A 27,232-nucleotide genomic window follows, 5' to 3' on the forward strand; every position below is an offset into this window, starting at 1 on the left:
AACAAGTCTTAAACATTTTTTGTTTTCAAATTGAAATCATATGGAGTGTATATGCCAACTTCCTTGTCCAAAAGATATAGAGTAATAGACACTGACTGGATTTAACCTCCTGTCTAGAAATAACAAGGAAAGACAGACAGAAAGAAAGAAGAGGTAAGGGAAGAGGGGCGGCAGGGTGGAGAGAGAGAAAGAAAAAGAACTTTCAAAACACTGGAAAAAGGGCAAAGAAGAAAGATCCCTGTAGACAGGATAGAAAGGAGGAGAGTCCTAAGATTGCTACAGTTGTCTTCAGTTTCGGCTGGTGTTGCAGGGAAAGAAAACCCTGGTGGACTCTTAGTGGAAAGAGAGCCTAGTGAGTTGAGATGGAGCTGCCAGCCCTGGGAGACAAAGACACCTACAGTTTAGGACAGAGACAGAGCAGCACAGAGAACTCAGTGACCTGTGGAGGATCCCCACTGAAATGCTGATTGGCAAATACATTTGAGAAACTACCTGAGCCTGGGGAAAGAACCATCTGATCCCTAGTGCTAAAATAATACCTGGTATATGAAAGACACTTAATAAAAATTGTTAAATATTGAATGAATTCAAACATCTATGAGTTTTTTCTAAAACTAAATTATGCAAAAAATTTAAATACCATAACACTCTCTTGCAAAGTGAGGAGGTTAAAAGAAAATAAAATTTAAGAAAACAAAGACAGGTTTGGGCAAAATATGTAATATTCAAACCCACATTATGAAATATATTTACCTCTTTATGTTTTTTAGGTATCTTCCTAATAAGTAATTTTAATTCATATTGTGCTTGCGCTCCTAAATGAATATTATCCAACAAAGTTACCCAACTTTAAAAAGTAAAAATATTGTGGCGCCTGGGTGGCTCAGTCAGTTAAGTGTCCGACTTCCGCTAAGCATCCAACTTTGGCTCAGGTCATGATCTCACAGTTCCTGGGTTCGAGCACCACATCAGGCTCTCTGCTGTCAGCACAGAGTTCACTTTGGATCCTCTGTCCCCCTCCCTGGACCCCTCCCCCACTCGCATGCAAAAACAATTCTAAAAATCCCAAGGCCTTATCAATTTTTCAGAATCACTATGCAAAACTGAGAAATGATGACCATTTCAATTCAAGCATTACCTTGAGAGAGTTATAACAGAAGGAGTTAATTACCTCACATAGAATAACTTTGAGCCAATAAAAAGTACTTATATTGAGTTTCTACTGTCACATGAGGAATTATAAGGAATTTATAGGGTTTCACATATTCCTTTCAGGATGTACTTTAGGAACAATTACTTAGAAAGTGTTTAATTTAAAAAGTATTAACATTAAATTCAAATTCTACAATTTTATTTTATTTTTTTAAAGTTTATTTATTTTGAGAAAGAGCACACGTGAGTCAGGGAGGGGCAGAGAGAGAGAGGGAGAGAGGGAATCCCACCTAGGCTCCATATCCAGAGCGAGCCCCCACACAGGGCTCAATCCCACGACCCTGGGATCATGACCAAAGCCGAAATCAAGACTCAGTTGTTCAACTGACTGAACCACCCAGGTGCCCCTCAAATTCCCTAATTTTAACTAAAAACTAAAAATTATCCTTTATGAGCATATGTAACATATTGGCATACTAAGCAAAAACATTTCTGATATTAGACATGCATATGGTTTTTCATCCAGATAATATTTGATTAAGGTTTATTTAGATGAATGGGATAAATGAAACATATTATATAGAAGTAGATAAAACTACTGGAAGTAGTTAAAACAGCCTGAAAGATTCTGCAGAGTATAAAGTTTTCATCAAAGTCTGATTAATCCTTTCTAAATCAGAATTTGCTACAGGAGAAAATTAGGTATATTTCACTTGGTCAAAAACTGTATGTTTAGATGTCAGGAGATGAGTTTTTCTGATTTAGGAAGGGGGGTGGGGAGGTAGGAAAGACAGAGGGACACCCCAAGCTTTTTCTCCTCTCCTCCCATTTTCTTTTGTTACACTTTTACCTCTATTCTTATGTAAATCTATTCAGTTATAAATTCTAAATTAAATGGTAATTCTATGTGAAAAGTCAACCTCACTGGTTTACAGTGTTTTCTGAATTGCATTACATGTAAATATGAGCAACTGAGTTGAGCTGCAACTGTGGGTACAGACAATATGTATCCCCACTCATTTACACTACCCAAGAGTAAAATAATCAATCCACTTGACCACTGTGATAACCAAACTATTTCCCCTATATTCACAAAGGATAAAATGGTAATTATCAATGTGCAAATAATGATGTTACTTCAGTGTTTTCAATTCTAAGGATATTGAAATGGTAACCATAGAGTGTTCAATTCAAGATACATTGTCCAACAATGTCCAACAACAGCAAAACAATTCTTATTAAAAATATTGGAGATATTATTCTGTAACAACATATTCACCATTTCCTGGAAGAAAAAAAAACACAGGCCTACTTTTAGTTCCCAGTGTAGGATTTAACTTCAATGGTATATAAATGCACATTTATATACACTACTAGTGACATTCATTCATCCAACCGTTAATAAACAAAGGCTCCTAACACCATGGTATTGTGCTGGTTTGGGAAATATAAAGTTGACAGGCTACAGGGTTTATCTCCTAAGAGAAGAAATCATACATGCAAACGGTCCTACTGAAACATTTATAATTGCTATGAATACAAACTACAATATATACAAAATTTTAGAAAATCAAATCCAATAACATATAACAGGAAGCACATTGAGTTCAAGTGGGGTTTCTCCCAAAAATATAAATAAGATTGGTTTAACATTTGAAATTGACTGATGAAATACAACATATCAATGAAATTCATCATACCATCTCAATAGATGCAGAAAAAGCATTTGACAAAATTAAATATTCATTCCTGATAAAAACTCAAAGGAAACTAAGAATAGAAGAACAATTCTTCAACCTGAAAAAGGCATCTATGAAAAACCTACAGTTAACATCTTGTATAATGGTGAAAGATTGAATGCTTGTCTCCCTAAGATCAGGAATAATCAAAGGATATCCACTCTTACCACTTCTATTCAAAATTGTGTCTGAAGGTTCTAGCTAGGGCAATGTGGTTATAAGGCAAGAATAAGAAATAAAAGGTCTTCATATTTAAAGGAAAAATGAAAACTTTCTTCATTTATAGACAACATAGCTGTCTATGCAGAAAATGCCAAAGAATCTTACAAAAACAAGTAATCTCTAAGTGAGTTTAAAAAATTGCAGGATACAAATTTAATATGCAAAAAAAGAACTGTATTTCTGTATACTACTAATGAACAACTAGAAATGGAAATTTAAACCCCAAAATCTTAGTATTTATGATGGCACCACAAAACACAAAATGCTTAGGAATAAATCTAACAAAATAAATGTAAGACTTATATGTTGAGAACTACAAAACTCTGATGAAAGAAATGAAAGAAAAACTGGAGATGCAGAGCTATACCATGTTGAAGGATGGAAGCATCCAGTCTCTCCAATTCTGATCTGTAAAGTCCACATAACCCTAATAAAAATCCCAGCTGGATTTTTTTTTTTTTTGGCAGAAATCAACATACTTAATCAAGTAACCCACACAACAGAATATTACTCAGTAATAAAAAGGGAATAAGTTACCAATATAAGCAACAACATGGATAAATCTCAAAAGCATGCTAGGTCAAAGAAGTCAGACTCAAAACCTACTTATTATATGATTCCATTTATATGACATATGAGAAAAGTCAAAACTGTAGGGACAAAAAATAAATCAGTGGTTACCAGGAAGCTAGAAGTCGTAGGAGGGGTTCACCATTAGTGGATGGAGAATTCTGAGGGATGATAAAATTGTTCCACATCCTGATTCTTGGTGTTATTATGCAACTGTTTGCATCTGTCAAAACTCAAAGAACCCTCACTAAAAATTGTGTATTTTACTGTATATACTCAATTTTTTTTTAAAAAAATCACTGTTTAGTAAATAGACAAGGTATAAAGAAAAAATATAAAGTATATATCTGATTTGTATTCAAATATTTAAATAACTCTCCAAGTCAATAATATAAATAATTCCTTTTAAAAAATGGACAACAGATAGGAGCATATACTTCACACAAAATGGGACAGCCACTTTGTAAAAGTTTGGCAGTTTCTTATAAAGTCAAAGCTACATTTACTATATATATATATATAAGAAACAAATCCCATTCCTAACTATTTACTCAAGAGAAATGAAAATATGCTTACCCAGACTTGTACTCAAATGTTCATATAATTTATAATCAGAAAAACCATAAGCTGGAAACAACCCACCTGTCCACCAATTGCTGAATGAATGAACAAACTGGTCTAGCTACATGATGAAATACTACTCAGCAACAAAAAGAACTGATGCTCATACAGCAATGAGAACAAACCTGAAAAGCACTATCCCAAGTCAAAGAGTGCAGTCACAAAGGTCTACATACTGTATGGTTCCATTTGCATGGCATTCTGAAAATAGCAAAAGTATAATGACATAAATCAGATTACTGGTTGCTAAGGTCCGAGATGGGGAAAAAAGAATTGACTTCAAAGGAGTATAAGGGGCCTTTCTGGGGAGTAATGTAAATGTTCTTTATCAAAAAACTTTGGTGATACTTAACATAATTGTATACATTTGTCAAATGCATGGAATTTCATATTAAATATTGGGGAATTTTATTATGTTTAAAGTGCACCTTTCCTACACTTCCATAGGTTTTCTTGATACCTACAGAACAATCAGAAAATGTTTTAAATTATTTTAAATCCCATTGCCCAGGGACATTAACCATTATTAGCATTGATATACAGCACCCAGGATATTTTTCAACATAACTTTTGATTCAATTATAACTTTAACTTTTGGTCAAAACTAAAATAGGATTCAGATCTTTTACACTGTTCAGGAGTCTCCATTTTTTCAGTTCCAAAATATATCACAAATATATTTATATTTCAGTAAATACACTGTGCACATTAAAAAAGAAAAACAGTTCATGCTATGCTTCTCCTAGTTGTAAGTGAACACCAAGAATTCTTTCTGCATAATGTCTTTTTATTGCCATTAAATCTTTCAACATTTGCAAAACTTGTTTGTATTACCATATACTTTAATTTAATTCTTGTCTTGGATTCTCTAAGGAATGTATTTTCTAGTTTTGCTAAATAAAACTCAAAGAAATCTTTTGTAAAAATAGAATAAAATCCTAACCGTTATGGGATGACAAGACAAAAAATAACAGTCAACATTAAATAAACATTAATGAAAGAACTTTTGGGAAGAGAGAGGATTATTTGTTGATTTGTTACCATCAACTCTTTGTAAATTTAGGGGAAGATGCTATACTCACACACAAAAAGGGCTACTCTATTTAAACAGTTTTTTTTTTTTTTTATTATGAAAGAAAAAAGAAACCCCAGGGTCTAAAATGTAATGAGTGATCCTATTAGTTCCACCAGACTAAAATCATACAGTCTACGTATGTGGTCTTTTCAGCCACATCTGTCATGAACCATTTTTACATCACAAAATGCAAAATACTGAGCACTGATTTACTAGATGAGACCTGGGAAAGAATTCGTCATTTGATTTTTCCCCTAGAAGAAAAATTGGCTCACAGGAAGACAGGTGACAGTTCTTTGCAGAGCATACTCAGAACTTACACATTTTAGAATCAAATCTTAATATAACCTAAGCAACAAAGAGAAAACCATAGTGAAATAGAGGATGAAATAAAATAGAAAAACGAAAGAAATCTCAATGATGGCTTTCTTAAAACTCAGATACTTTTCTTGGCTAGGAGACATGGATTAACTGTTAAAAATAATTATGATGTATGTAAATGTATAAAAGGGCTCACCACATAGTAAATGCTCAATAAATGGCACTCTGATTAATTTTAAGTATTTCATGAAACACATTTTTGTTAAGCATTTTATATACTGATCTGATTTTCCCCCTTTCAAAAGCTTGCAGTTACACTAAAATGGAATTTTTTCTTAATATAGAATGTATAGTACAGAAGAGTTTTGAATTCATTATTTCCTTGACTTATCTGAAATCTGCATTAGTCATTTTTTGGTAAATTTCTTTATATAGTGTTATTTTACTCATATTAAAAAAAAAGACCTATAATTTCCCTTATAGGAAAAGGTCTACTATCATTCCAATTTTTTAATGGCTTAAATTAAAAAATATTAAGAGGTGATTAATAAAAAAAACCTCATTACATGATTCTGCTTTAGGTAAATTACTGACAATTATTCTAAAACCACTGAAAGAGAAACTGCACACTTGATATATAAACAAACATCCAAATCTTATACACTTGTCAGTCTTTCAATAATGAAGTCTGGGGAAAAATAAATTCACAGACACCCAAGTGAATTGGCAACTGTAAGTGACAGAAGCCCTTCTAAATCCTCTGTTTACACTGGGGATTAGTGGAGTAGATTTTGAGTTGCAAACTGAACAGTCCATGGTCAAGGGAACCTGCTCCCTGTCAGCCCGCAGGGCATAAGGACAAAGCATGGTCCTGGTAGGAAGTGACCCATAAACATATTCCTACCCAGGATTTATACAAAGCCAGTCTGCCTCACAGAAACTCCATATGACCATTAACTGGCCTGCATGGCCTGCCAGGAGGCCTAATTACAGGTCTACAGAGCCCAATAACAAAAGCTGAAGGGCTTTAGCCTAGGGATGATCTGCTTTATACTGACTTGAGAGAGTCCATATAGAGGACCCCAAAGAAAGAGGTTTAGCTTTAAAATTCTCCCCAGAGATCCAGCATTGTACTCGAGTCTAGAAAGCCCACATGCAACATACTTCAGCTAGGCTTAAACATACCACCCTCTCAAAATTAACATTCAACTACTGTCTGCTTAACATCTGCTCAAACATGGCAAGTTGCTGTGATATTGTTAGACTCTAGCTGATAGCTTTCTTCTTACTAAATATTATTAAGGATAAATAATAGTCATTCAAATATAAATGTGTAACCAATGCTAAAACAAATAACTTATGCTTTTTAAATGCAATTTACTTAATGATTCTCTTTAGGAAGTACTACTTTATATCTTTTGAGTTAACACAAAGCCAAAAATCATGTTCATTATTGGAAATTGGAAGTTAAATTAACATTATCAATTTGATTTTACATAAAAGCTAATGAATTTTATGTGAATTTCTGAAATCTGCAGAAACCGTATTTGATGAAAAATAGGTTTAACCAATGCTCAAGTCAATTAAACTATTTAAGGTTTTATTCATTTGTTTCTGTTTTTACATTTGCTGGTAGGAGGAGAATGTTTGGTTCAATGTCTCTTCCTTAACTACATTATCACTGTGGTGATGCCATAAAAAAACTACTCCTACTCTCTAATGATTATAGAACCCTCAGTTACATATTAGGTGCTGTTCTAGACACTTTATTACATTAATTTATTTAGTTCTCATAAAAATTCTAAAGGTACATATTATTCCCATTTCATAAATGAAAAAAAACTACAGTCCAGCAGGCTTTACGGACTCTCCCATGGATTTACAAGTAAATAATGGAGCTGGGAATGGTACCCAGGCCATCTGACTTGAGAACTTAACTACTACACTATACTATATTGCCTTTGATATCAATTGCTAACATTTACTGAATACTTACTATGTACCAGGCACTGTTCGAAGTGTTTTACAAATGGTACCTCATTTAAGCTCTTATAACAACAAACTCATTAGTTATGTACTATTAATATCTCCACTTTATAAATGAGGACACTAAAGGAGACTACCAAAGGAGACTACAGGGAAGTGATCCACCAAAACTCACAAAGTTAGTTACAGAGGCCAAGTATGAATCTAGACTGCCAACATACTATCAAGCAGAAGCCTACATGGGGAAAAAAGAGGTATGAAAACTATTTTATGAAATACAAATTAACTTTTTACCACTTGCTCTGTTTTTTAGGTCTGTCCAACATGAAAAATTTTCTCACAATACATCAGCCTATTTCTCAGAGTCATAGGTCGGTGGTCAGAAACTTACAGAGCAAAACCTCTCTGCTGGTTTTAAGTCAGGGTAGCAGAATGGTCGTCTATGCCCCTTGGAAATGGTGCTACATTTTCATGGCAATCTCAGAATCAGAAATATTTACAGTTAGACTGGACTTTAGAAAAGCATTGGGAGTTCTAAGATCACATGCCTATGAAGAGAAAGGGTTAGGAACAGGCTTCTAGGTACTTAATGGGTAGCTAAAAGCATAATGTCTAAATTTAACATGGAGCAGAAGAACTGGGATGGAATGAGGCACTTATGACTTATTCCTAAGCATAGCTCCTTCCCTGGACATACTGTGCCCATGTGTGTAACTCATCTGTGTTTCACAATACTTAACCAGCTTGTATCCCAGCAAGGGTAACTGAAATGCAAGTCCCTAGTTAGGCTGAAGACCAAAACATTGGTGATTATACAACACTACCCTGGGTTTTTCAAAATTATCAGAAATTTTGCTATTATGAGCACTCTTAACAATTATGAAAAATAACATTTTTCTGACTCATACTTTACTAATTCTTATTATCAATTAGAAAAAACTCATTTCAGAATCAAAGGCTTACATGAGGATAGAAATTATTTTATTTTAAGGTAACTATAGCACTACACCTAACAAAACAGAGTATGTATTTGGTAATATTTTCCACCATCCTTCTTTCTTCCCAACATAACTTAGGGATTTAAACTACGGATAGAAATAGCTCAAGAGTCAGAAATCACTGGACTTGAGTTCTGGTTCTGTCATTCACTAGCTATGTAGTCTTTTACAAATCATTTATGCTTTCCAGATATTTGTAAAATGGAGTTAATTAGCTCTCCATGCTGTGATGTGAGTCAAACGATAAAAGATTTATATGAAAGTGCTTTAAAAACTAGAAAGCAAAACAAAACGGGTTGTAAACATTATTCAGAAAATGAAATATTACACAGAGATTTTCTGATAAAGGTGATTTACCATTCATGCACTAAAGGAAATTGCTATTTTTTCTTAAAACATTAGAGATATAATTTTAAAGGCTGCTTGTGTCAATACCTCTATTAAAAGTAAAATATTAAAAAGATTTTAGAGAACAACGTGTCTTATAACCAGGTTGTAAGAAGTGTCATCTTTTCATACTGATAAAAAATATTTACATTTTGGAAAAAAATTCTCTCCTCTAAATTCTTCTTCAGACCTACAAACACGTATGGCATAAGATGCTACTGTGTTTTTGCAGAAAACCCAAATAATGTTTGGACTGCCACTAACATGTCAAACACTAGTGAGAGCAAAAGAGACAACTCTTATCTTCCTTCTTTCTCCTCTGTGATAATCATGTTTCATTATCTTTTCTGTCATGCACTATCTTAAAGTTTAAGATTAAAAGTCAGATTATTGGCCAATATCTTCTACTTTAGAAGCCAGATAATTTGTTGTGTATTTATTTTAAATCCATCAAGCTGGTTAAAATGAGCATAGCAGCATTAAAAGGTTTACTTTTCAGTTACTTCCAGATTATTTGTTTCTTCACAATGACCTGTTCACCAATGATTAACAGCTGGAATCTTATTTGGCATAGTACCACTCACTACAGGTGAGTGGTTAAAACTGTTGGAAAAGACTTATAAATTTTAGATCTGGTTCCTGGTCTTTATCATGTTCATTATTTCATTGGAAAAGTAAATTCAACACTTATGAAATAATTAAATATTAGTATCAGCCATATGTAAGTAAATATCAGCATAAATGGTATGCACAAACAAGGACAGAAAGATTTCAAAAAGGAAGAGAAAGATTATGTGCTGGAATGGTCACAAAACTCATGTGGAAATTTTGAGATTCGTTTTGAAGTGCTTAGAGGTGGAAGAGGAAAGAGGAAGTCATTTCCAGAAGAGAAAAAAATCATGAGCAAGGATTCATAGGTGGAAAAGAATGAGTAACTCAAAGAATAATGAGAAGTTCAGAAATGAATTCTAATAAATACAGAAAAATCTGTGGCTCTACCATACAGAAAGAACCTTGGAACCTTAAACACAGAAGTGTAAAATTGATTTTTTAAGCCACTGAGGGCCAGTGACTAATTTTGAGCAAAGTAATATCATCACCAAATGGTGGCTGAGAAAGAATCATTTAGCAGTGGTAATCACAAAAAACAATGTGGAAATAAACATTTCCTGGTGGCTACCATTTGCCAGGCTCCGAACTAGGTGCTTCACGTATCGTATTTATCTTCAAAAAAACCCTACAAGGTAGTGATTATCCTCCCCCTTTACAAGTGAGTAAATTATGGTACAGAGAAGTCCCCAAAACTAAATACTTTCAAATAGGCAACTTAAATGTGTGACAAGGTTTAGTTGAAACAATAGGGGACTATACTCATATATTGCTGATGAACACGTAATATCCTTCAGACACTGTGGAAAAGTTTGGTGGTTTCTCAAAAAGTTACACACAGAATTCCCAATGTACACTCCTAGGTATATAACACCCCAAATTACAAACAGGTACTCAAGCAAGTACATGTATATGCATGTTCATAGCAATACTATTTACAACAGTCAAAAGGTGGAAGTAACACAAATTTCCATCAATACAAATGGATAAATAAATGGTGTACATGGAGACAATGGAATATTATTCAGCCATAAAAAAGGAATAAAATACTGACACATGCTACAATGTGGCTGTACCTCCAAAACATTATGCTAAGAGGCTGACACACGAGGCTATACAGTGTGTAAGTCCATTTATATATATCCAGAATAGATAAATCCACAGAAACAGAAGGCAGATTGGTGAATGCCAGGAGCAGGTGTCCAGGAGTGGAGAGAAACTGCTTCATAGGTAAGAGGTTTTACTTTGGAGTGTTGAGAACGTTTTGGAAGTAGAGAGAGGTGGTAGTTATACAGCCCTGTAAATGTATTTAATGCCACTGAATTGTTTACTTTAAACAATTACGATTAATTTTATATTAATTTTACGTGAATTTCACCTTAATAAATTGCTTTTTTTTAAAAAATAGAGAACTACGGCAAACTAGAAAATACACACGTCTGTCATGTTCCATTTCTTTTTTTTAAACGATGTTTTGTAGAACCAATGAACATCAAACTGCTCACAGTCAAACTGCTCAAGGTAAGTAGTACGAGTAGGCTTAGAACTCTTCCACTATTCGCTACCATCTCTGGAGAAGAGAACTGAAGAGACCATTGGGAAGTTAGGGATTAACCTCTGGCTGGTAACTTTGGCATCTAGACTAAGGAGATGGCAGTGGGAAAGATAATAAAGGGATACATATAAAAAATGTTTCAAAATAAGATCATTCATTCTAGGTGAATAATTGCCTAGTAAGAAGTCAAAGGTAAAAATTTCAAAGTTTTGTATCTTAATAAGTGAGAGAATGGTAAAAGCATTTTTATTTTTTTTTAATTATTATTTTTTTTAATGTTTATTTATTTTGGGGACAGAGAGAGACAGAGCATGAATGGGGGAGGGCAGAGAGAGAGGGAGGCACAGAATCGGAAGCAGGCTCCAGGCTCTGAGCCATCAGCCCAGAGCCCAACGCGGGGCTCGAACCCACGGACCGCGAGATCGTGACCTGAGCCGAAGTCGGAAGCCCAACCGACTGAGCCACCCAGGCGCCCTGGTAAAAGCATTTTTAAAAAGGAAAGGAAGAAAGCAAAGGGTTAATAGGATTGACTCAATATCACAGGGTAAGCCATTAGCTGAGGTTATAACTTAAAGATTGAATCTTACAAATTTATACAATTCTGCAATCTTCTGTGTCCTACTGCCATTTGAAAACGACAAAAAAGCAATCTTAGATAAAACCTTAACTTCACATCACCTCTGAACTAAACGTTAAACAACAGACACGAAAGTTGGTTTTAACTGCAATTTAGTAATAGACATGAGAAACGATTCTATCTAAATCTGAAGATTTAGCATAACAAAGTACAAATATATGGTTTAATGTATAAAAATATGGTCGTAACAAATACAATAAAATCTGTGACTTCAAATTCACGTTTGGTATAAACCAAACATGCATGATACCTTACATTGCTTAAATATCCTTAATACATTGCTTAAATATCCTTACATGATACCTTACAATGCTTAAATATTATTTTTACTCATACATATGTCTTTCAAAATCATACCACTAATAATTGTTGCCAAATGTTCTAAACATAGTTTAATTCCAAACCAATAACATTATTAACATTCACTCATAAATCAATGACAATGCAATGGTTACATATTGCATTTTCTGGGACCTATAGTTAGAATAAAGGACTAAGCACAGCAGGATTTCTTTATAGACGAACCTTATCTACCAGACTATAGTAATTATAAAGCTGAAATGAATCCTGTCTCAAGAATCTAACATACAGCCTTAAGTCTTTTCTTGTACTCGATTTTATGGCCCCAAAGTCAAGGATGTTTTCCCTGAAAACTCAAGTAAACTTCAATGTGACAAAATGGGTGCTCCCAGCCCTTCCTGTCTGGGAACCTCACTCTTAGGACTAGGCTGGATTTTAACTGCAAGACTTCCGGAATGAGCTCAAGTTGGTCTTATTCCCCCTTCCTTTATTTTATTTATTTGCTTGCTTTGTAAGTAATACAGTGAACACCTTATATTCTTCACTGAAGGAAATCTAGAACTTTGATAGTAAGTTCTAGATTTGCTTATATGCTCCTCTCCTATCCATCTATCTACTTCCCCTCTTCAAGGCCACAAGTTGTCATTAAAAGCAATACTGGATGTTTCTCAAAGGGGTATAATATGTTATATCATATTATAAAGCAATATATTCATAGAATGGGCATCAAAAGGCCAAGTCTGGTTAAAATATTTACTTAATCAGTGGAAACATAAAGTAGCACAGTCCTTTTATAAAGCAATTTAGCAAAAATGCATAAAAAGCCAGTCTAAATATTAATACCTTATAACCTCTAACCTCTAACCTTATAAACTCATTTCTATAGTAATCAATCCCAAGAAACCTATCTAAAATATATAAAACACAATTTGTAACAGGATGTGTACCACAGTGATACTGATAAGAGGGAAACGCTGGGGACAACACGTTATTAAGTACAGAAGAATATTATTAAGTAAATAATGCTACATCTAGCTAATGCATTGCTTATCCAGACTAATGTAGATTTTTTTAAATTTGTAAATTGTCATAATATTTTTAATGTTTCTCAAATTCACACAACCTAACTCTTTATCGAAAATAGAATTTAGAAAGTTAAAATATGTGGGGTGACAGCTGGGACCAATATAAGTAAGTTCAACACTATGAAGTTTGGACCCTAAGATCTGTTTTATAACAGGCTTCAAAATCCTATTAAAAGATAAAGATAACTGTATAAAACTATGAAATGAAATTCTTTATAGTTGTATTAATGGAAACAAATATTTTCTGAACTAAGCACCATAAATATTGTCTTTAAAGCAAAAGTTTGTCCATACTCAAATTATGAACTGGCAGTAATTTTTCAAAGCAAAATGCTACTAAAGAATTAAAGAATCAATGTATATTATGTAAATGATAGAGAATCATATTAACTAGCTTAATCTTACAGCATATTTGAGTCAAAATATGAAAAACCAGATAGGGGCGCCTGGGTGGCTCAGTCGGTTAAGCGTCCGACTTCGGCTCAGGTCATGATCTCGCAGTCCGTGAGTTCAAGCCCCGCGTCAGGCTCTGTGCTGACAGCTCAGAGCCTGGAGCCTGTTTCAGATTCTGTGTCTCCCTCTCTCTCTGCCCCTCCCCCGTTCATGCTCTGTCTCTCTCTGTCTCAAAAATAAATAAACATTAAAAAAAAATTAAAAAAAAAAAAAAGAAAAACCAGATAGCAAGCAAAATTATGATACTATGTAGAAACTGTAATTTCCACATAAAGATAAAATGAGTAAGATTAATACATAAAATATAAATGACTTAAAATTAAAAAAAAAATATTTTAATGTTTATTTATTTTTGAGAGGGGAGACAGAGTGAGAGCAGGGGAGGGGCAGAGAGAGAGAGAGGGACAGACTCCAAAGCAGGCTCCAGGCTCTAAGCTGTCAGCACAGAGCCCCAGGTGGGGCTTGAACCCACAAACTGTGAGATCATGACCTGAACTAAAGTCAGCTGCTTAACCAACTGAGCCACCCAGGCTCTCCTCCCTCCATTTTTTTTTAATGTTTATTTATTTTTGAGAGAGACAGAGTGTGAGCAAGAGAGGGGCAAAGAGAGGGGGAGACACAAAATCCAAAGCAGGCTCCAGGCTCAGAGCTGTCAGCACAGAGCCTGACGTGGGGCCCGAACCCATGAACTGTGAGATTATGACCTGGGCTGAAGTCGGACGCTTAACTGACTGAGCCACCCAGGTGTCCCTGAATGACTTTTAAAGTAATATGGAGAGTTATAAAGACTCACAAATATTGTTAAGTTTTATCCTTTTATTATAAGTTACTTCTATTAGTGATTTAAGAAGCTAGTATATCATGTGTTCCCAATCTTTAGACTGTAGACACTCTGGGGCTAATGCAAGAAATCCCTGAATCAATATGCACATATGTATTTTCTCAATCAATGAATACTAAAAATACAACTACTATCATTTGGTAGTCTGAAATTACTTTTATGTTAAAATAGAATTCTCATTTTCCAATTGGAAATTATACACTCTTTACAGATCTTTAAAAAGTAAATAATTATAACAAATATGTACTACTTTGGTTATATCATTCTAATCCTATCTCATGCTTACTCTTGACAACTTGTTTAAATATGTTACATACATTTTGAAGAGCACGTTAAGATTCAAAATAATATCAGTACTTAGAAAAGATAACATTAATCTTTTACATTTTTTAAGAAGGTAAAATAGTTAATGTCTACATGAATCTGAGGATTATGTATAAAATCAAAGTCACAGCATTATTGTATCATTGAAAAATAAGACATACAGTATTTTAACATTAGATGGTATCCAGAACAGTTCATTGAGTTAGTCCAATGGAACTGGAGAAATTATTAAATTATACTTATCTTGTTTTCCTCAACAATGAAAACCTTGATCTGAAACTCCCACTTTGTACAAAACTTTAACCAAAACAGATCATAGTCTTAAATGTAAAAGTATAAAACTTTTAGAAGAAAACACAGGAGGATGTTTTGTGATGTGGGGCTAGGTGAAGAATTCTTAAACATGCCACCAAAAGCACAGTCCACAGAAGACAAAAATCAATAAATTGAACTGCCTCAAAACTGAAACTAAAATTAAAGTCAATTTTATAAGTAAAAATATAAAGAATGACCTTTTAGCATTATACTCTATACAGCAGTCGATACTTCATATAAAATATGGCCATACATATAACCCAGATTTCACAAATTTGTGAGGACATATGAAAACAGGTGTTTTTTTCTTTGACCCACCTGTAAGCACGTCAGTATTTATTTAGTACGTTTTCATTTAAATAAAGTTAATCATGAGCACTTACCAGCAGCTTCAAGAACCAGCTGTAGTCTGGCTTTGGCCTGTTCGGCTGGTGGCTAAAAGTCAACCATAAAAGACATTTACAGGTCAGTTTTAATATATGGAGCTTTAAATTAATGTATTACTATGCAAACATCAGAAAATTTAGAAGACTTTATCATAACAGATATTAATATCCATCCAACATCTTAATAAAACTCCATCACAGCAGCTCTACCAATCTACTCTCTCACTGTAGTAAATGAATCACACTTTTCATTAACATGTTGGAAGAATGAATTTCTTTCTTTCTTTTTTTTTTTTTTTTACTGGAAAAGGTTTTGTTAGTACCCAACATCAATCTGCAATAGTCTAAATCAGCACCTAAATCAGTACCAATCAGCAATAGCCTAAATAACTACAATTGAATAATGAGGCAAAACCTCCATATATTTAAAAACATATTATTAAGCTCTGTTTTTTTGTTTTTTTTTTTTTTTTTGCATATGGAAACATGCAAAGTGACCTATCGGAATTTAAGTAACAACTTGATATTTCAGGCAAGTCATATCCAAAAACCAAATTTTTTTCTGCTTTCCTATTTGAAAGGGGCAACTGTGATGATGATGTGATTTACAAGCTTTCAATTCCTACCAAATGTCCTCAAGTTGTTTTCTCAATGGACTTTGATTCAACACAGTTGATAATGTTGAAATTAACCTTACTTGCCTACCAGTGACCTTATTTTGAGATTTTCGGATTAATGTGTTGATGGTATCTAAGATAACATGGGTTGTAGCAGGTTATGAGTTATGAATTTTCATGAAGGACCTGTTAAAAACTTTTGTTAAGTTTAGTTATTTATTTTGAGAGACAGAGAGAGACAGAGAGAGAGAGAGAGAGAGAGAGAGAGAGAGAGGGGGTGAGCAGGGGAGGGGCAGAGAGAGAATCCCAAGCAGGCTCTGTGCTGTCAGCATGGAGCCCAATGCGGGGCTGGAACCCACGAACCATGAGATCATGACCTGAGCTGAATCAAGAGTCAGACACTTAATCAAATGAACCATCCAGGCACTCCATAAAACCTTTTTAACACTTGAGACTATACTTCACCATATATTTATAAAGATGTCAGCAAGTGACTAAATATAAATAACCTCATATATATATATATATATATATATATATATATATATATGATACCATCATTTGAGAATTAACATTTTATAAGATATATTTTTAAATTTCTCTGTGAAAAAATGGTTTGAATGAAAAGACTTACATAATTGGATATAGAAAGAAGATGTCTAAGAATTGTTAACCATTTGAATGGTGCCTCTGAATAAACTGTAAGAAACAGGATGGAAGAGTAGTAGATAAAACAGGAGGAAAGACAGCTAGAGTCTTTCATATCCTAGAACAAGGGGTAAGAAACTATGGCCCTAGACCAGTGACCTGGTTTTTTATAAATAAATTGTACTGGAACACAGACATGCCCATTTGTTTACATACTGTCTATAGGTGCTTTTGTGCTTAGTACACCAATAGCAAAGTCAATTTTTTGTGACAGAAAACTTCTGGTCAGCAAAGCCTAAAATATTTACTATCTGGACCTTTAAGGAAAAGTTTGCAGACCTTACCATAGAAAGAGAGACTTAGGAGAATCTAAAACAGTGGTGTGAGGAGATGACATCTGTACTTCGATAAGTCATTCTAGCAATAACTTGATGATGAATTGAAAGGAATGTGACTGGGGGTGAGGAGCGCAGTCAGGAAGGAATTAAAGAATGCCAGGTGACAGACGATGAGAGCTTGAGGTGGAGCAGTGGTGGTGAGGCTGGACAGGAAGAACTAGATTTGAGGAATAATTAGTAACATGAAAGGACTGACTGAATAGGAGAGAAGGAGGAGGTGACAAAAACAGTACTTTATGTCATATGTTAGTAGAGAAAATGTACGTATGGGAGCTTTATGAAGTTACAAAATGTTGAAAATATGTAACATCAAGTTAAACTATCATAGCAAAATATCAATAGAACGTGTGATATCTACTGAATATAATCTAAGAGTTATAAACTAAACTGCCGATGGGGGCCAAGCAGTTAATACAAATATTTATGATGATGAGAGGCAAAAGACATTTGGCCTCAGTCATCAGAGAGTACTGTGAGGGTGCAGAACAGTGGAGCACATGGCCTAGCGAAAGGAAGCGGCTAATAATCAGCACCTACTCACTGCTGTCATACAGAAATGCAACCCAAAGCTACAAAATTTCTTGATTTTTCATGAGACTTTAAGTTCCCATAAAGACCAATACTGTGTGGAACAAAGAATACTTCTAAAAGCCAGGTTCAATCCCAAAACAGTTTGTGACCTCTGCCATCTACTTAATACACATAGTAGAAACGTGACACTCTATGCAATATAACATAACTAGAATGGCATGAAGGAAATGATATTCTGACTAGCAGGTCCCAAGCAAGCTAAGAATTATGAAGCATACATTTCAGAGTGTCCTAGGAAGCAGTGTCCTTTGATAGAAAAATGTTAGGCACTTTATGGTGAAGATATTTCATGGGGAAGTTTCATGTATTTCACAAGGGAAGATTATTTTTAACAATTAAGAAATATTTAAGACACAGAAAAATACACAGAATGATGAATACCCACATCCAAGAAAAAAATTAATATTGTTGTAGTCTCCTACCGTACAAACCCCCCTCCATGGCGGCTCCCTCCCTCCTCCATTTATAACCTCTGTCTTGAAAATATGGTAATTACCATTCCTAAAGAAAGATGATTGATGTTTCTGATAAAAACACCTGTTAAGACATATTTATATTTTCATTAATTTCTCTAACAATCTATAATATAGGATTCATATTCAAAGATAAAGAAACCCAGTCTAGTAACTTGCCTCTACTATACATGACAGATTGAAATTAAGACCTTCTGACTCCAAATTTCAGGATCCTTCTAACTAAATCACTAGGACAGTCATGAAGTCAAAGCAATTAATTCCATAGATATAAAAGCAAAAGAATGAATTTTTAATTCTGTTCAAAAGAAAAATCTGTCCAAAATAATACATTTGTCCCAGCAGATGGAATACGAGGACATTCTAAATACATTTGCCTATACAAATGTAACTTGCAAAATTTTATTTGTGAAATACAGGGATCATCTTCAACTGTGGGGAGAAATACATTGTTGGATTCATCAGACTTTTGAAATTTGTATTTTATAAATATTTTTATTCTTATAAATATTAAATATTAGGTATCATCATACTAACTGGTTTAGAATGAAAATATCTTTATGGGCTTGGGTTCCAAAATTTCTAATGCTTTACTTATTTTAGAGTATATTACAGTTCAGGGATTAGTGTGAATTCCATCTAAAATTGGTTTTATTTTATTGATTTTTTATTCAGAACCAGAAATCAAATCTTACTCAATAAGCAATAATATAACACCAAATAGAAATGCATGTAATATAGCAATTTTGCAATATAAGAATTGTAAAATGAGGGCATAATTAAGAACACAGTTTCACAATTATATTGTGTGAAACAAACTTTTGGATAAAAAATTGTATTCCATTAAAAATAGTATTCCATTAAAAATAATATTCCTCACATCAAATTTAGTAGTGCATAATTAGATAAACAAATATTACCAAAACTGAACTATGGAGAACATAATTGTTGTCCCCTCAAAAAATTTTAGCATTAACAGAACAGTAAGAACAGTATGAACTTATGCTTCTTTTTTAAAGGTATATTAAAGTGAAAACATTATTATGGTATTATATCACAAAAAATAAATTAGTAGGTATTGTACCATAATTTTAGCTTACTTAAAGAAAACTGTACTTCTGCTAGAAATTCTTATATAGGGCTTAAAATTCTAAATTAGTAGTGGTCTTTTGGATGCCTAGGTGGCTCAGTTGGTTGAATGTCCAACTTCAGCTCACAGTGCATGAATTCAAGTCCCACATGGGCTCACTGCTGTCAGCGTGGAGCCTGCTTTGAATCCTCTGTCCCCCTCTCTGTCTCATGCTCTCTCTCAAAAATAAACAAAAACATTAAAAAAAAATAGTGGTCTTTCAGTGGGGGAGAAGGGTTTGGTAGTCTTTCTGTTGCCATGAATTCTCCAGAACTACTCTGCTCACTTCCCTCCCCTTGATAGCCACATATACTTACTTACTCCATTTAGTTACTACTCCTAGTTTTATAGAAGACTACTTTCTTAAGATGAAACAAATGCTCCTGAAACTGAAAGCTAAGTCAGTCACTTGATGGCTGTGGAGGTGACTATCTTCAATGTCTAGACTTTTTCCCTTGACTTTGGACTTACTCGTATTTAGTCCAATCCCCTGAGCTCCTTAAAGACACCATGTCTAGAATCTCAAGATAGTGCCAAAACTAGCATTCCAAACCAGCACAATCTTTTGAGCCATGAATATATATATATATATAAAACAAGAAGCAGAGAAGCAAGCCTATCCTTACATAAACCAGTTTATACACTAAACCATTTAAACTCTTTGTTCACCCTTCACATTTCCATTCATATTCAGCTCCCTGAACCCCTGGCCACCACTATGGAAATTCTGGGGGCTGATGAAACAAGAGCCATTCCAGCTGCCAACAACACTTTTGGGTGCTGTTAAGAACAGGGAAGTAAAAAGTCTGAAAGAAACACTGTGGCTGAACTAAGAGAGAACTCAAACTTGGAAAATAAATTAAACTAGCCACACTATGCAAAATCAAAATTAAGGCTGGATTATACGGTTTTCAGCTATCTCTCTCATTTTAAATCATCATATGCTCTTTTTATATAAAAAATAACCAGAGAGCAAATTCTGGAAAGATGGTAAACAGGTGTTTACTCTGTAAGAAATTACCAAACTGTGGGGCGCCTGGGTGGCTCAGTTGGTTGAGTGTCCAACTTCAGCTCAGGTCATGATCTTGCAGTCCCTGGGTTTGAGCCCCATGTTTGGGCTCTATGCTGACAGTTCAGAGCCTGGAGCCTGCTTCAATTTCTGTGTGTGTGTATATGTCTCTCTCTCTCTCTGCACACCTCCCACCCCAGCTTGTGCTCTGTCTCTGTCTAAAAAATAAACATTAAAAAAAAATTAAAAGAAAAAAAATTACCAAACTGTTTCCAAAGTGGTTTTATATTCCCACAAGGAGAGTTCTAGCTGCTCTCCATCCTTGTCATGACATAGTACAGTCAGCCTTTTTAATTTCAAAATTCTAATAGTGGTTTTAAGCTTACTGTGGTTTTAATCTATGTTTCCGTAATGATTAATGGTGTTGAACGTCTTTTCATGTGTTCGTTATCCTTATTTTTCCTTGGAAAAATGGACGTTCAAAATGCCAATTTTTCGTTGGATTGTTTTCTTATTATTGAATTTTCAGAGTTCTTAATTATAATGAAAATCATTTTTCATACATGAGGCTTACACATCATCTATACATACATGCATGTGCATGCATATAGACACTAAATTACATATTTGTGTTTATTTTCTGAATAAAGCTCCCACTCTCATTGAGTGGCTTATTTTTTCATCATCTTAAGAGTATCTTTCAAAGAAGCAGAAGTTCTTAATTTTCATGAAGTCCGACTCATTAATTTCTTCTTTTATGAATCATGCTTTTGCGGTATTATATCTAAGAAATCTTTACCTAACCCCAATTCATAAAGTTCTGTCCTGAGCTTATACCTAGAAGTTTTACAGTTAACTTAATTTCTATATAAGTGCAACACTGAAAAACATTAAAAACATTTTTTGATATATTGTCGTGCAATAGTTTCAGCACCATTTGTGGAAAAGAGCATCGTTTTCCATGCAATCATCTTTGTGCCTCTGTTAACAATCAACTGGATATATATATATCTGTCTACTTTTAGACTCTCTATTCTGTCCCACTGATCTGTCAGTCTTAATACCAATACCACCCTGTGGTATTGCTATAGTTTTACATTAGCTCTTGATTACTATAGTTTTGTATTAGCTCTTGAAATCAGGTAGAATAAATTCTCCAACCTTTTTCTTCATTTTCAAAGTAGTTTTGGCTCTTCTAGCTCTTTTGCATCCCCTATTTTATTTTATTTATTTCTTGCATCCCCTATTTTAGAATAAGCTTATCTTACTCTAAAAAATAAGCATCCTAGGATTTTGCATGGGATTGCACTGAATCTACATGTCAATTTGGAAGAAAGGACATCTTAACAGTACTACTTATTTAACAATACTACCTTTTAGTCTGGTATATTCTTTTCCATCATTTTTGCTTCTTGGGGTTTAAATCTCAAATGTGTGCGCGTGCATGTGTGTGTGTATGTGTTTAATAGGCAGTACATAGTTGGTCTTGCTTTTTTATGCAATCTGAAAAACTCTGCCTTTCAAGTGGCATGTTTAGACCAATTTACACTTAATGTAATTATTAATCTACCACATGCTATTTGTTCTCTATTTGTCCCATCTGTTGTTTGCTCCTTTTTTCTTTTTTTTATGCCTTCTCTTAGAGCATTTTTATAATTCCGTTTAATATTATTTGTTGGCTTATTAGCTATAACTTTTTGTGTTATTTTGGTTGTTGCTTTAGAATTTATAATATACATCTTTAATTTATCACCCTCTGTCTTCATTATATTACTTTATATATACTATAAACACCTTACGGGGCACCTGGGTGCTCGGTTAAGCGTCTGACTTCGGCTCAGGTCATGATCTCATGGTCCATGAGCTCGAGCCCCGCATTGGGCTCTGTGCTGTCAGTTCAGAGCCTGAAGCTTGCCTAGGATTCTGTGTCTCCCTCTCTCTCTGCCCCTCCCCCTGCCCCACTCACGCTCTCTCACTCTCTCTCAAAAAAATGAATAAATGTTAAAAAAAATAAAGAAAAAAAAACAACCTTACAATAAGATACTCTCATTTATCCCCTTCTAGCTGTCATATATTGTTATAAACTCCATAAGGCACTGTGTTGTTTATGCTTTAAATGCTTATCTTTTAAAGAGTTATATTTATTCACGTAATCACCATTTGCAGTGCTTTCTTTTATGTCAACCCAGTATCTGAAAAGATTTCCTTTGCCATTTCTTGTAGTACAGGAGTTTTGGTGATAAATTCCTTCCAGTTTTGTTTGTCTTAAAAACACAAAACTTCATTTTGGCCTTCACCTATGAAAGATACTCTAGTAGGGAGAATTCTAGGTTTATAAAATTTTTCTACCATTATTAAAAAAAATTTTTTTTTCTAATGTTTATTTATTATTGAGAGACAGAGAGAGACAGAGCATGAGCAAGGGAGGAGCAGAGAGAGAAGGAGACACAGAATCAGAAGCAGGCTCCAAGCTCTGAGCTGTCAGCACAGAGCCCGACACAGAGCTGGAACTCATAAACCAGGAGATCATGACCAGAGTTGAAGTAGGACGCTTATCCGACTGAGTCACCCAGGCGCCCCTTTTCTACCATTATTTTAAAATTGTTCCTTTACTGTCTTGTACTTTGCATTGTCTCTCATGAGAAATATACTTTCATAGCTATCTCTGTTCCTCATACATAATGAGTTATCTTTTTCTCCTACATGACAACAGTTAGTATTTATTTTTACTCTTTTGCTTTTAAGATTTTCTTCTCATAACTGGTTTCAAGCAATATGATTATGATATGCCTTGGTGTAGTTTTCTTCATATTTCTTGTGCCTGGGGCTTATTCGGCTTTTTGAAATTACTTATAGTTTTTATTAGAGATATTTTGGTCATTATCAATTATATTTTTCTGTTGCCCCCTATTCTTCCCTTTCCTTTCAGGATTCCAGTTACATATACACATTTAAAAAATTTTTTTGGTGTTTATTTATTTTTGAGAGAGAGAAAGAGATAGAGTGGGGGAGGGGCAGAGAAAGAGGGAGAAAGAGCATCCAAAACAGGCTCTGCACTGAGAGCTCTGCCTGATTTGGGGCTCGAACTCACAAGCCATGAGATCATGACCTGAGCTAGTCAGATACAACCAACTGAGCCTCTCAGGTGCCTCCTACATGTATATTGTATATTTGGCTACCTAACATGGTTACTACAGCTCACAAATGCTCTTTTCTTTTTTTTTTTTTTTTTTCTCTCCAGTTCCATTTTGGATAGTTTCTTTTGCTGTCTTTTAGTTCACTAATCCATATTCTGCAGTTTACCATGTCCATTAATATCATCCAGTGTATCTTTCATCTCAGACATGTAGTTTTCCTATCTAGAATTTTTACTTCTTTTATAGCTTTCATGTCTCTACTTAGTATGTTCAGTCTTTCTAGTAGCTCTCTGACCATACACAATAGAGTTAGGATGGTTCTATTAATGTCCTTGTCTACTAATACTAGTTGGTTTCAACTGATTGATTTTTCTATTATGTTACATTTTCTTGACTTTTTGGATGCATGGTAATTTTGGACAAAATGTCAGACATCATGATTTTATTTTGTTGTGCGCAGGATATTTTTGTATTCCTATACATAGTCTTGGTCTTTGTTCCAAGACACAGTTAAATTAACTTGGAAGCAGTTTGATCCTTTCAGTTCCTACTTTGTTAGCACCAGAACAGCTGTAGATCTGTCATTAATTCTTCCCCACAATTAAGACATTTTTAGTACTTGATCAGAAGCACCATGAATTATGAGGTTCTCCACACTGGTTTTTGGGAAGAGACACTATTCCCAACTCTGTGTAGTGGCAGACAATTTCCTCTAATCATTTCAAATAGTTCTTTTCCAAGCCTTGGATAGCTTCCTCACATACATGTACTAATGAATACCTGAAGGAAACCCTCTGCAGATATTATGCAGCTTTCTCCTCTCTGGTAACCTGCCCTGTGATATCTAGGGGCTTTGGCCCCCCTGTTATCACAGCTCCATCTTCTCAATGCAAGGAGACTACCAGGGCTCTGCCTGAGTCCTCCCTCCCTGTGCTGTGACCTGGAAACTTTTCTAGGCCTTAAGCTGAAGCAATTAAAGGGTGCACCTCATATTTTCCCCATCTCTTAGAATCACTCTCCTTCATGTTTTATGTCCATTGTCTTGAGAGTTGTTTTCTCAAATAATTTGTCCAGGTTTTTAGTGGTTTCAGGTGGGAGGGTAAATCTCATCCCTGTTACTTCATCTTTACTGGAACAGAAAGCCTATTATTTCTTTTAATACTGACCAACCTTGTGAGGTAAAGTTATTTGTCCAAAGTTACATAGCAATTTTTCTAATGAATGTGAATAAAAATGGATTTATATATACAGATAAATCTGTAAATTCCCTTTCTCTGGACAACATCTCTTTCCTTTTCTGGGCTAATCTTTTCTTTCAAAGCTCAGCTCAACAGTCATCATCTTTCATGATGGTTATAACTCTCTGCTCTATGCTCCTATAAACCTATAAACATGTGTCAGCAAATTTGTGGTATAATTACTGATTCTGTTGTCTATCTTTCCTTCTTTGAAGGCTATCTATCAGCTTCTTGAAGACAATAACGGCCTTACATCTTGTATCATTAGCACTTAGGATAGTGCCTGGAATACAGTCAATGCTAAGTACATATTTGAAATAAACTTCCTTGAAAATTTTAAAATTCTCATAAATGTATAAACTAATTTGGAAGTATTAATTTCATTGAATTCTGTCTATTAGGAAGTATTTGCCTAATTCCAATAGCTGAATGTTTGAGAGAATGATAACAGTGTTGGGGAAATTATAACAAGTAGTAATAATGAAACATGAAATCCACATATAATACATTTTTAACAAACACAATTGATAATAGAATGGCAATTCTTTTATTTTTAAGTTTATTTATTTATTATTTTTTAGAGAGAGACCGAGAGAGCGAGCAAGGGAGGGACAGAGAGAGGGAGAAAGAGAATCCCAAGCAGGCTCCAAGATGCCAGTGAGAAGCCCAACACGGGGCTTGAACTCAAAAACTGTGAGATCATGACCTGAGCCGAAACCAAGAGTCTGACACATAACTGACTGAGCCACCCAGGTGCCCCCAGAATGGCAATTTTTAAAGTGATCATATGTGCTCCAAATATATAAATGATAACTTCTATGTGCCATATCCTTCCCAGCCAACATGACAGACATTCCTGAGAAAGCATAAGCTACCTGAAAAAAATTTAACATGTTTTTTGAAAAAAATATAATAGCTATTATTTACTGTAAGCTTTTAACATTCCAGACCCTATGTTAAGCACTTTACATATATCTCATTTAACAAAATTCGCATAACAATCCTGACAAGGTAAGAACTTTTAATGCTATTTTTTAGGTGAAGAATAAATTACCTTAAGTCACAAAGATGGTAAGGTGAAGAACTTGAATTTTACCTCAGATTACAAAATCTATGTTCTTACCAACACTATACTGCCTCTCAGCTTGGGATCCATTTCTTTATTAACAACATTTTGAGGGAAAAAAGGAGATAAATCTAACCATTTTTAATTGCCAGGAAAAATTGTACGAAGTTAAAACTAAATTTTCTTTGGTCTTTCAGATGTTATCATTAATGATCTTAAAGGTCATGAATGCCATAGAAAGCTCATTTTAATCAAGCTTTTCCAGATGAATAACTTTTAAAATATTAAACACATTCGCAGTATAGGTACTGTGCTGTTTCCTTTAAAGTAAATGCAATCTCACTATGACAGAGACACATATCAACAGCTTATCATATTTCTGGCTACATTTCATTTTAACAGTTACTATAATTCTATCTCTTAGGATCAAGGTCTAAGCTAGAAATATTACAAGTAGCTCAAAAGTAGATTTATTTTGCCTCTAGAACTTAGCACCAAGTTGGTTTAAACAAAGAGTCAAAAAGAAATGAAAAGAATTTAACCGATAACACATCTATTCTCAATAGCAAATTCATCTTACAGTTTTATCAAACATTTTCTCTAAACAGCTTCAGGGTTTGCAAAAAGTTATTCCGCAGTTACTTTCTTTATTAAAAACCTGAGAAAGATGTCATTTTATACATCTACTTTATAGATGAAGAAGCTAAAGAGGTCAATCTGAACCTAAGAGGTTACAACATCCATGAGGGCCTGTTTAAGAAACTCATATTCATGACACAATACTATTATCTACAAAATGTGCCACTCATTTACTACACAGATACATAGCCATATTTATTTGTTTAAAAAGTGTCTATATCTACAAGCGGCAGGGCTGACTAGTTGCAGTAGAGATCATATGGCCTACAAAGCCTAAATTATTTATCTCGTTTTTTATAGAAAAGGCTGAACCCCAGTTTAGACTACTGCCTTACCTTTTCCCTCCTAAACACAGCTACTGAAGTCATCTTCACAAAGTAAGGTTCTTACTAAGTTGGTGCTTAAAAAATACCTCTGTGACTCTCCATTGATTCCAGAGTTAAGCATAAACGTATCATTTTAATTTTCAATTACCATCAATAACATCCCAAGCTTATTCTTTTATCCTTATTTTTCAACCATTTCTGCACTCATACCCAACATTTCAGCAACAAACAGCCTCTCAGTATTTCTCAACCATGTCCTGCATCTTCCTCCCAGTGCTTTTCTTATGCACAACCAACCCTGTACTTAGAATTTCTATTCCCCTATATCCTTAGTTGTAGAAATGCTGAAACATCACCATCTTTGTCCAGCTCCACTTGGCTGGAA

General features: G+C 34.4%; 1 protein-coding gene across 1 annotated transcript in view; it reads right to left on the reverse strand.

Moving 5' to 3' along the window:
- Positions 1 to 27,232, reverse strand: part of RSRC1 (arginine and serine rich coiled-coil 1) — a 417,872-nt gene that overhangs the window by 160,305 nt on the left and 230,335 nt on the right. Inside the window, exon 7 of the mRNA XM_045037326.1 lies at positions 15,574 to 15,625. Coding sequence (XP_044893261.1) covers positions 15,574 to 15,625 — 52 coding nt within the window. The remainder of the gene's footprint in view (positions 1 to 15,573; positions 15,626 to 27,232) is intronic.

This window comes from Felis catus, chromosome C2 (genome assembly GCF_018350175.1).
Source record: "Felis catus isolate Fca126 chromosome C2, F.catus_Fca126_mat1.0, whole genome shotgun sequence".
Lineage (NCBI taxonomy): Eukaryota > Metazoa > Chordata > Mammalia > Carnivora > Felidae > Felis > Felis catus.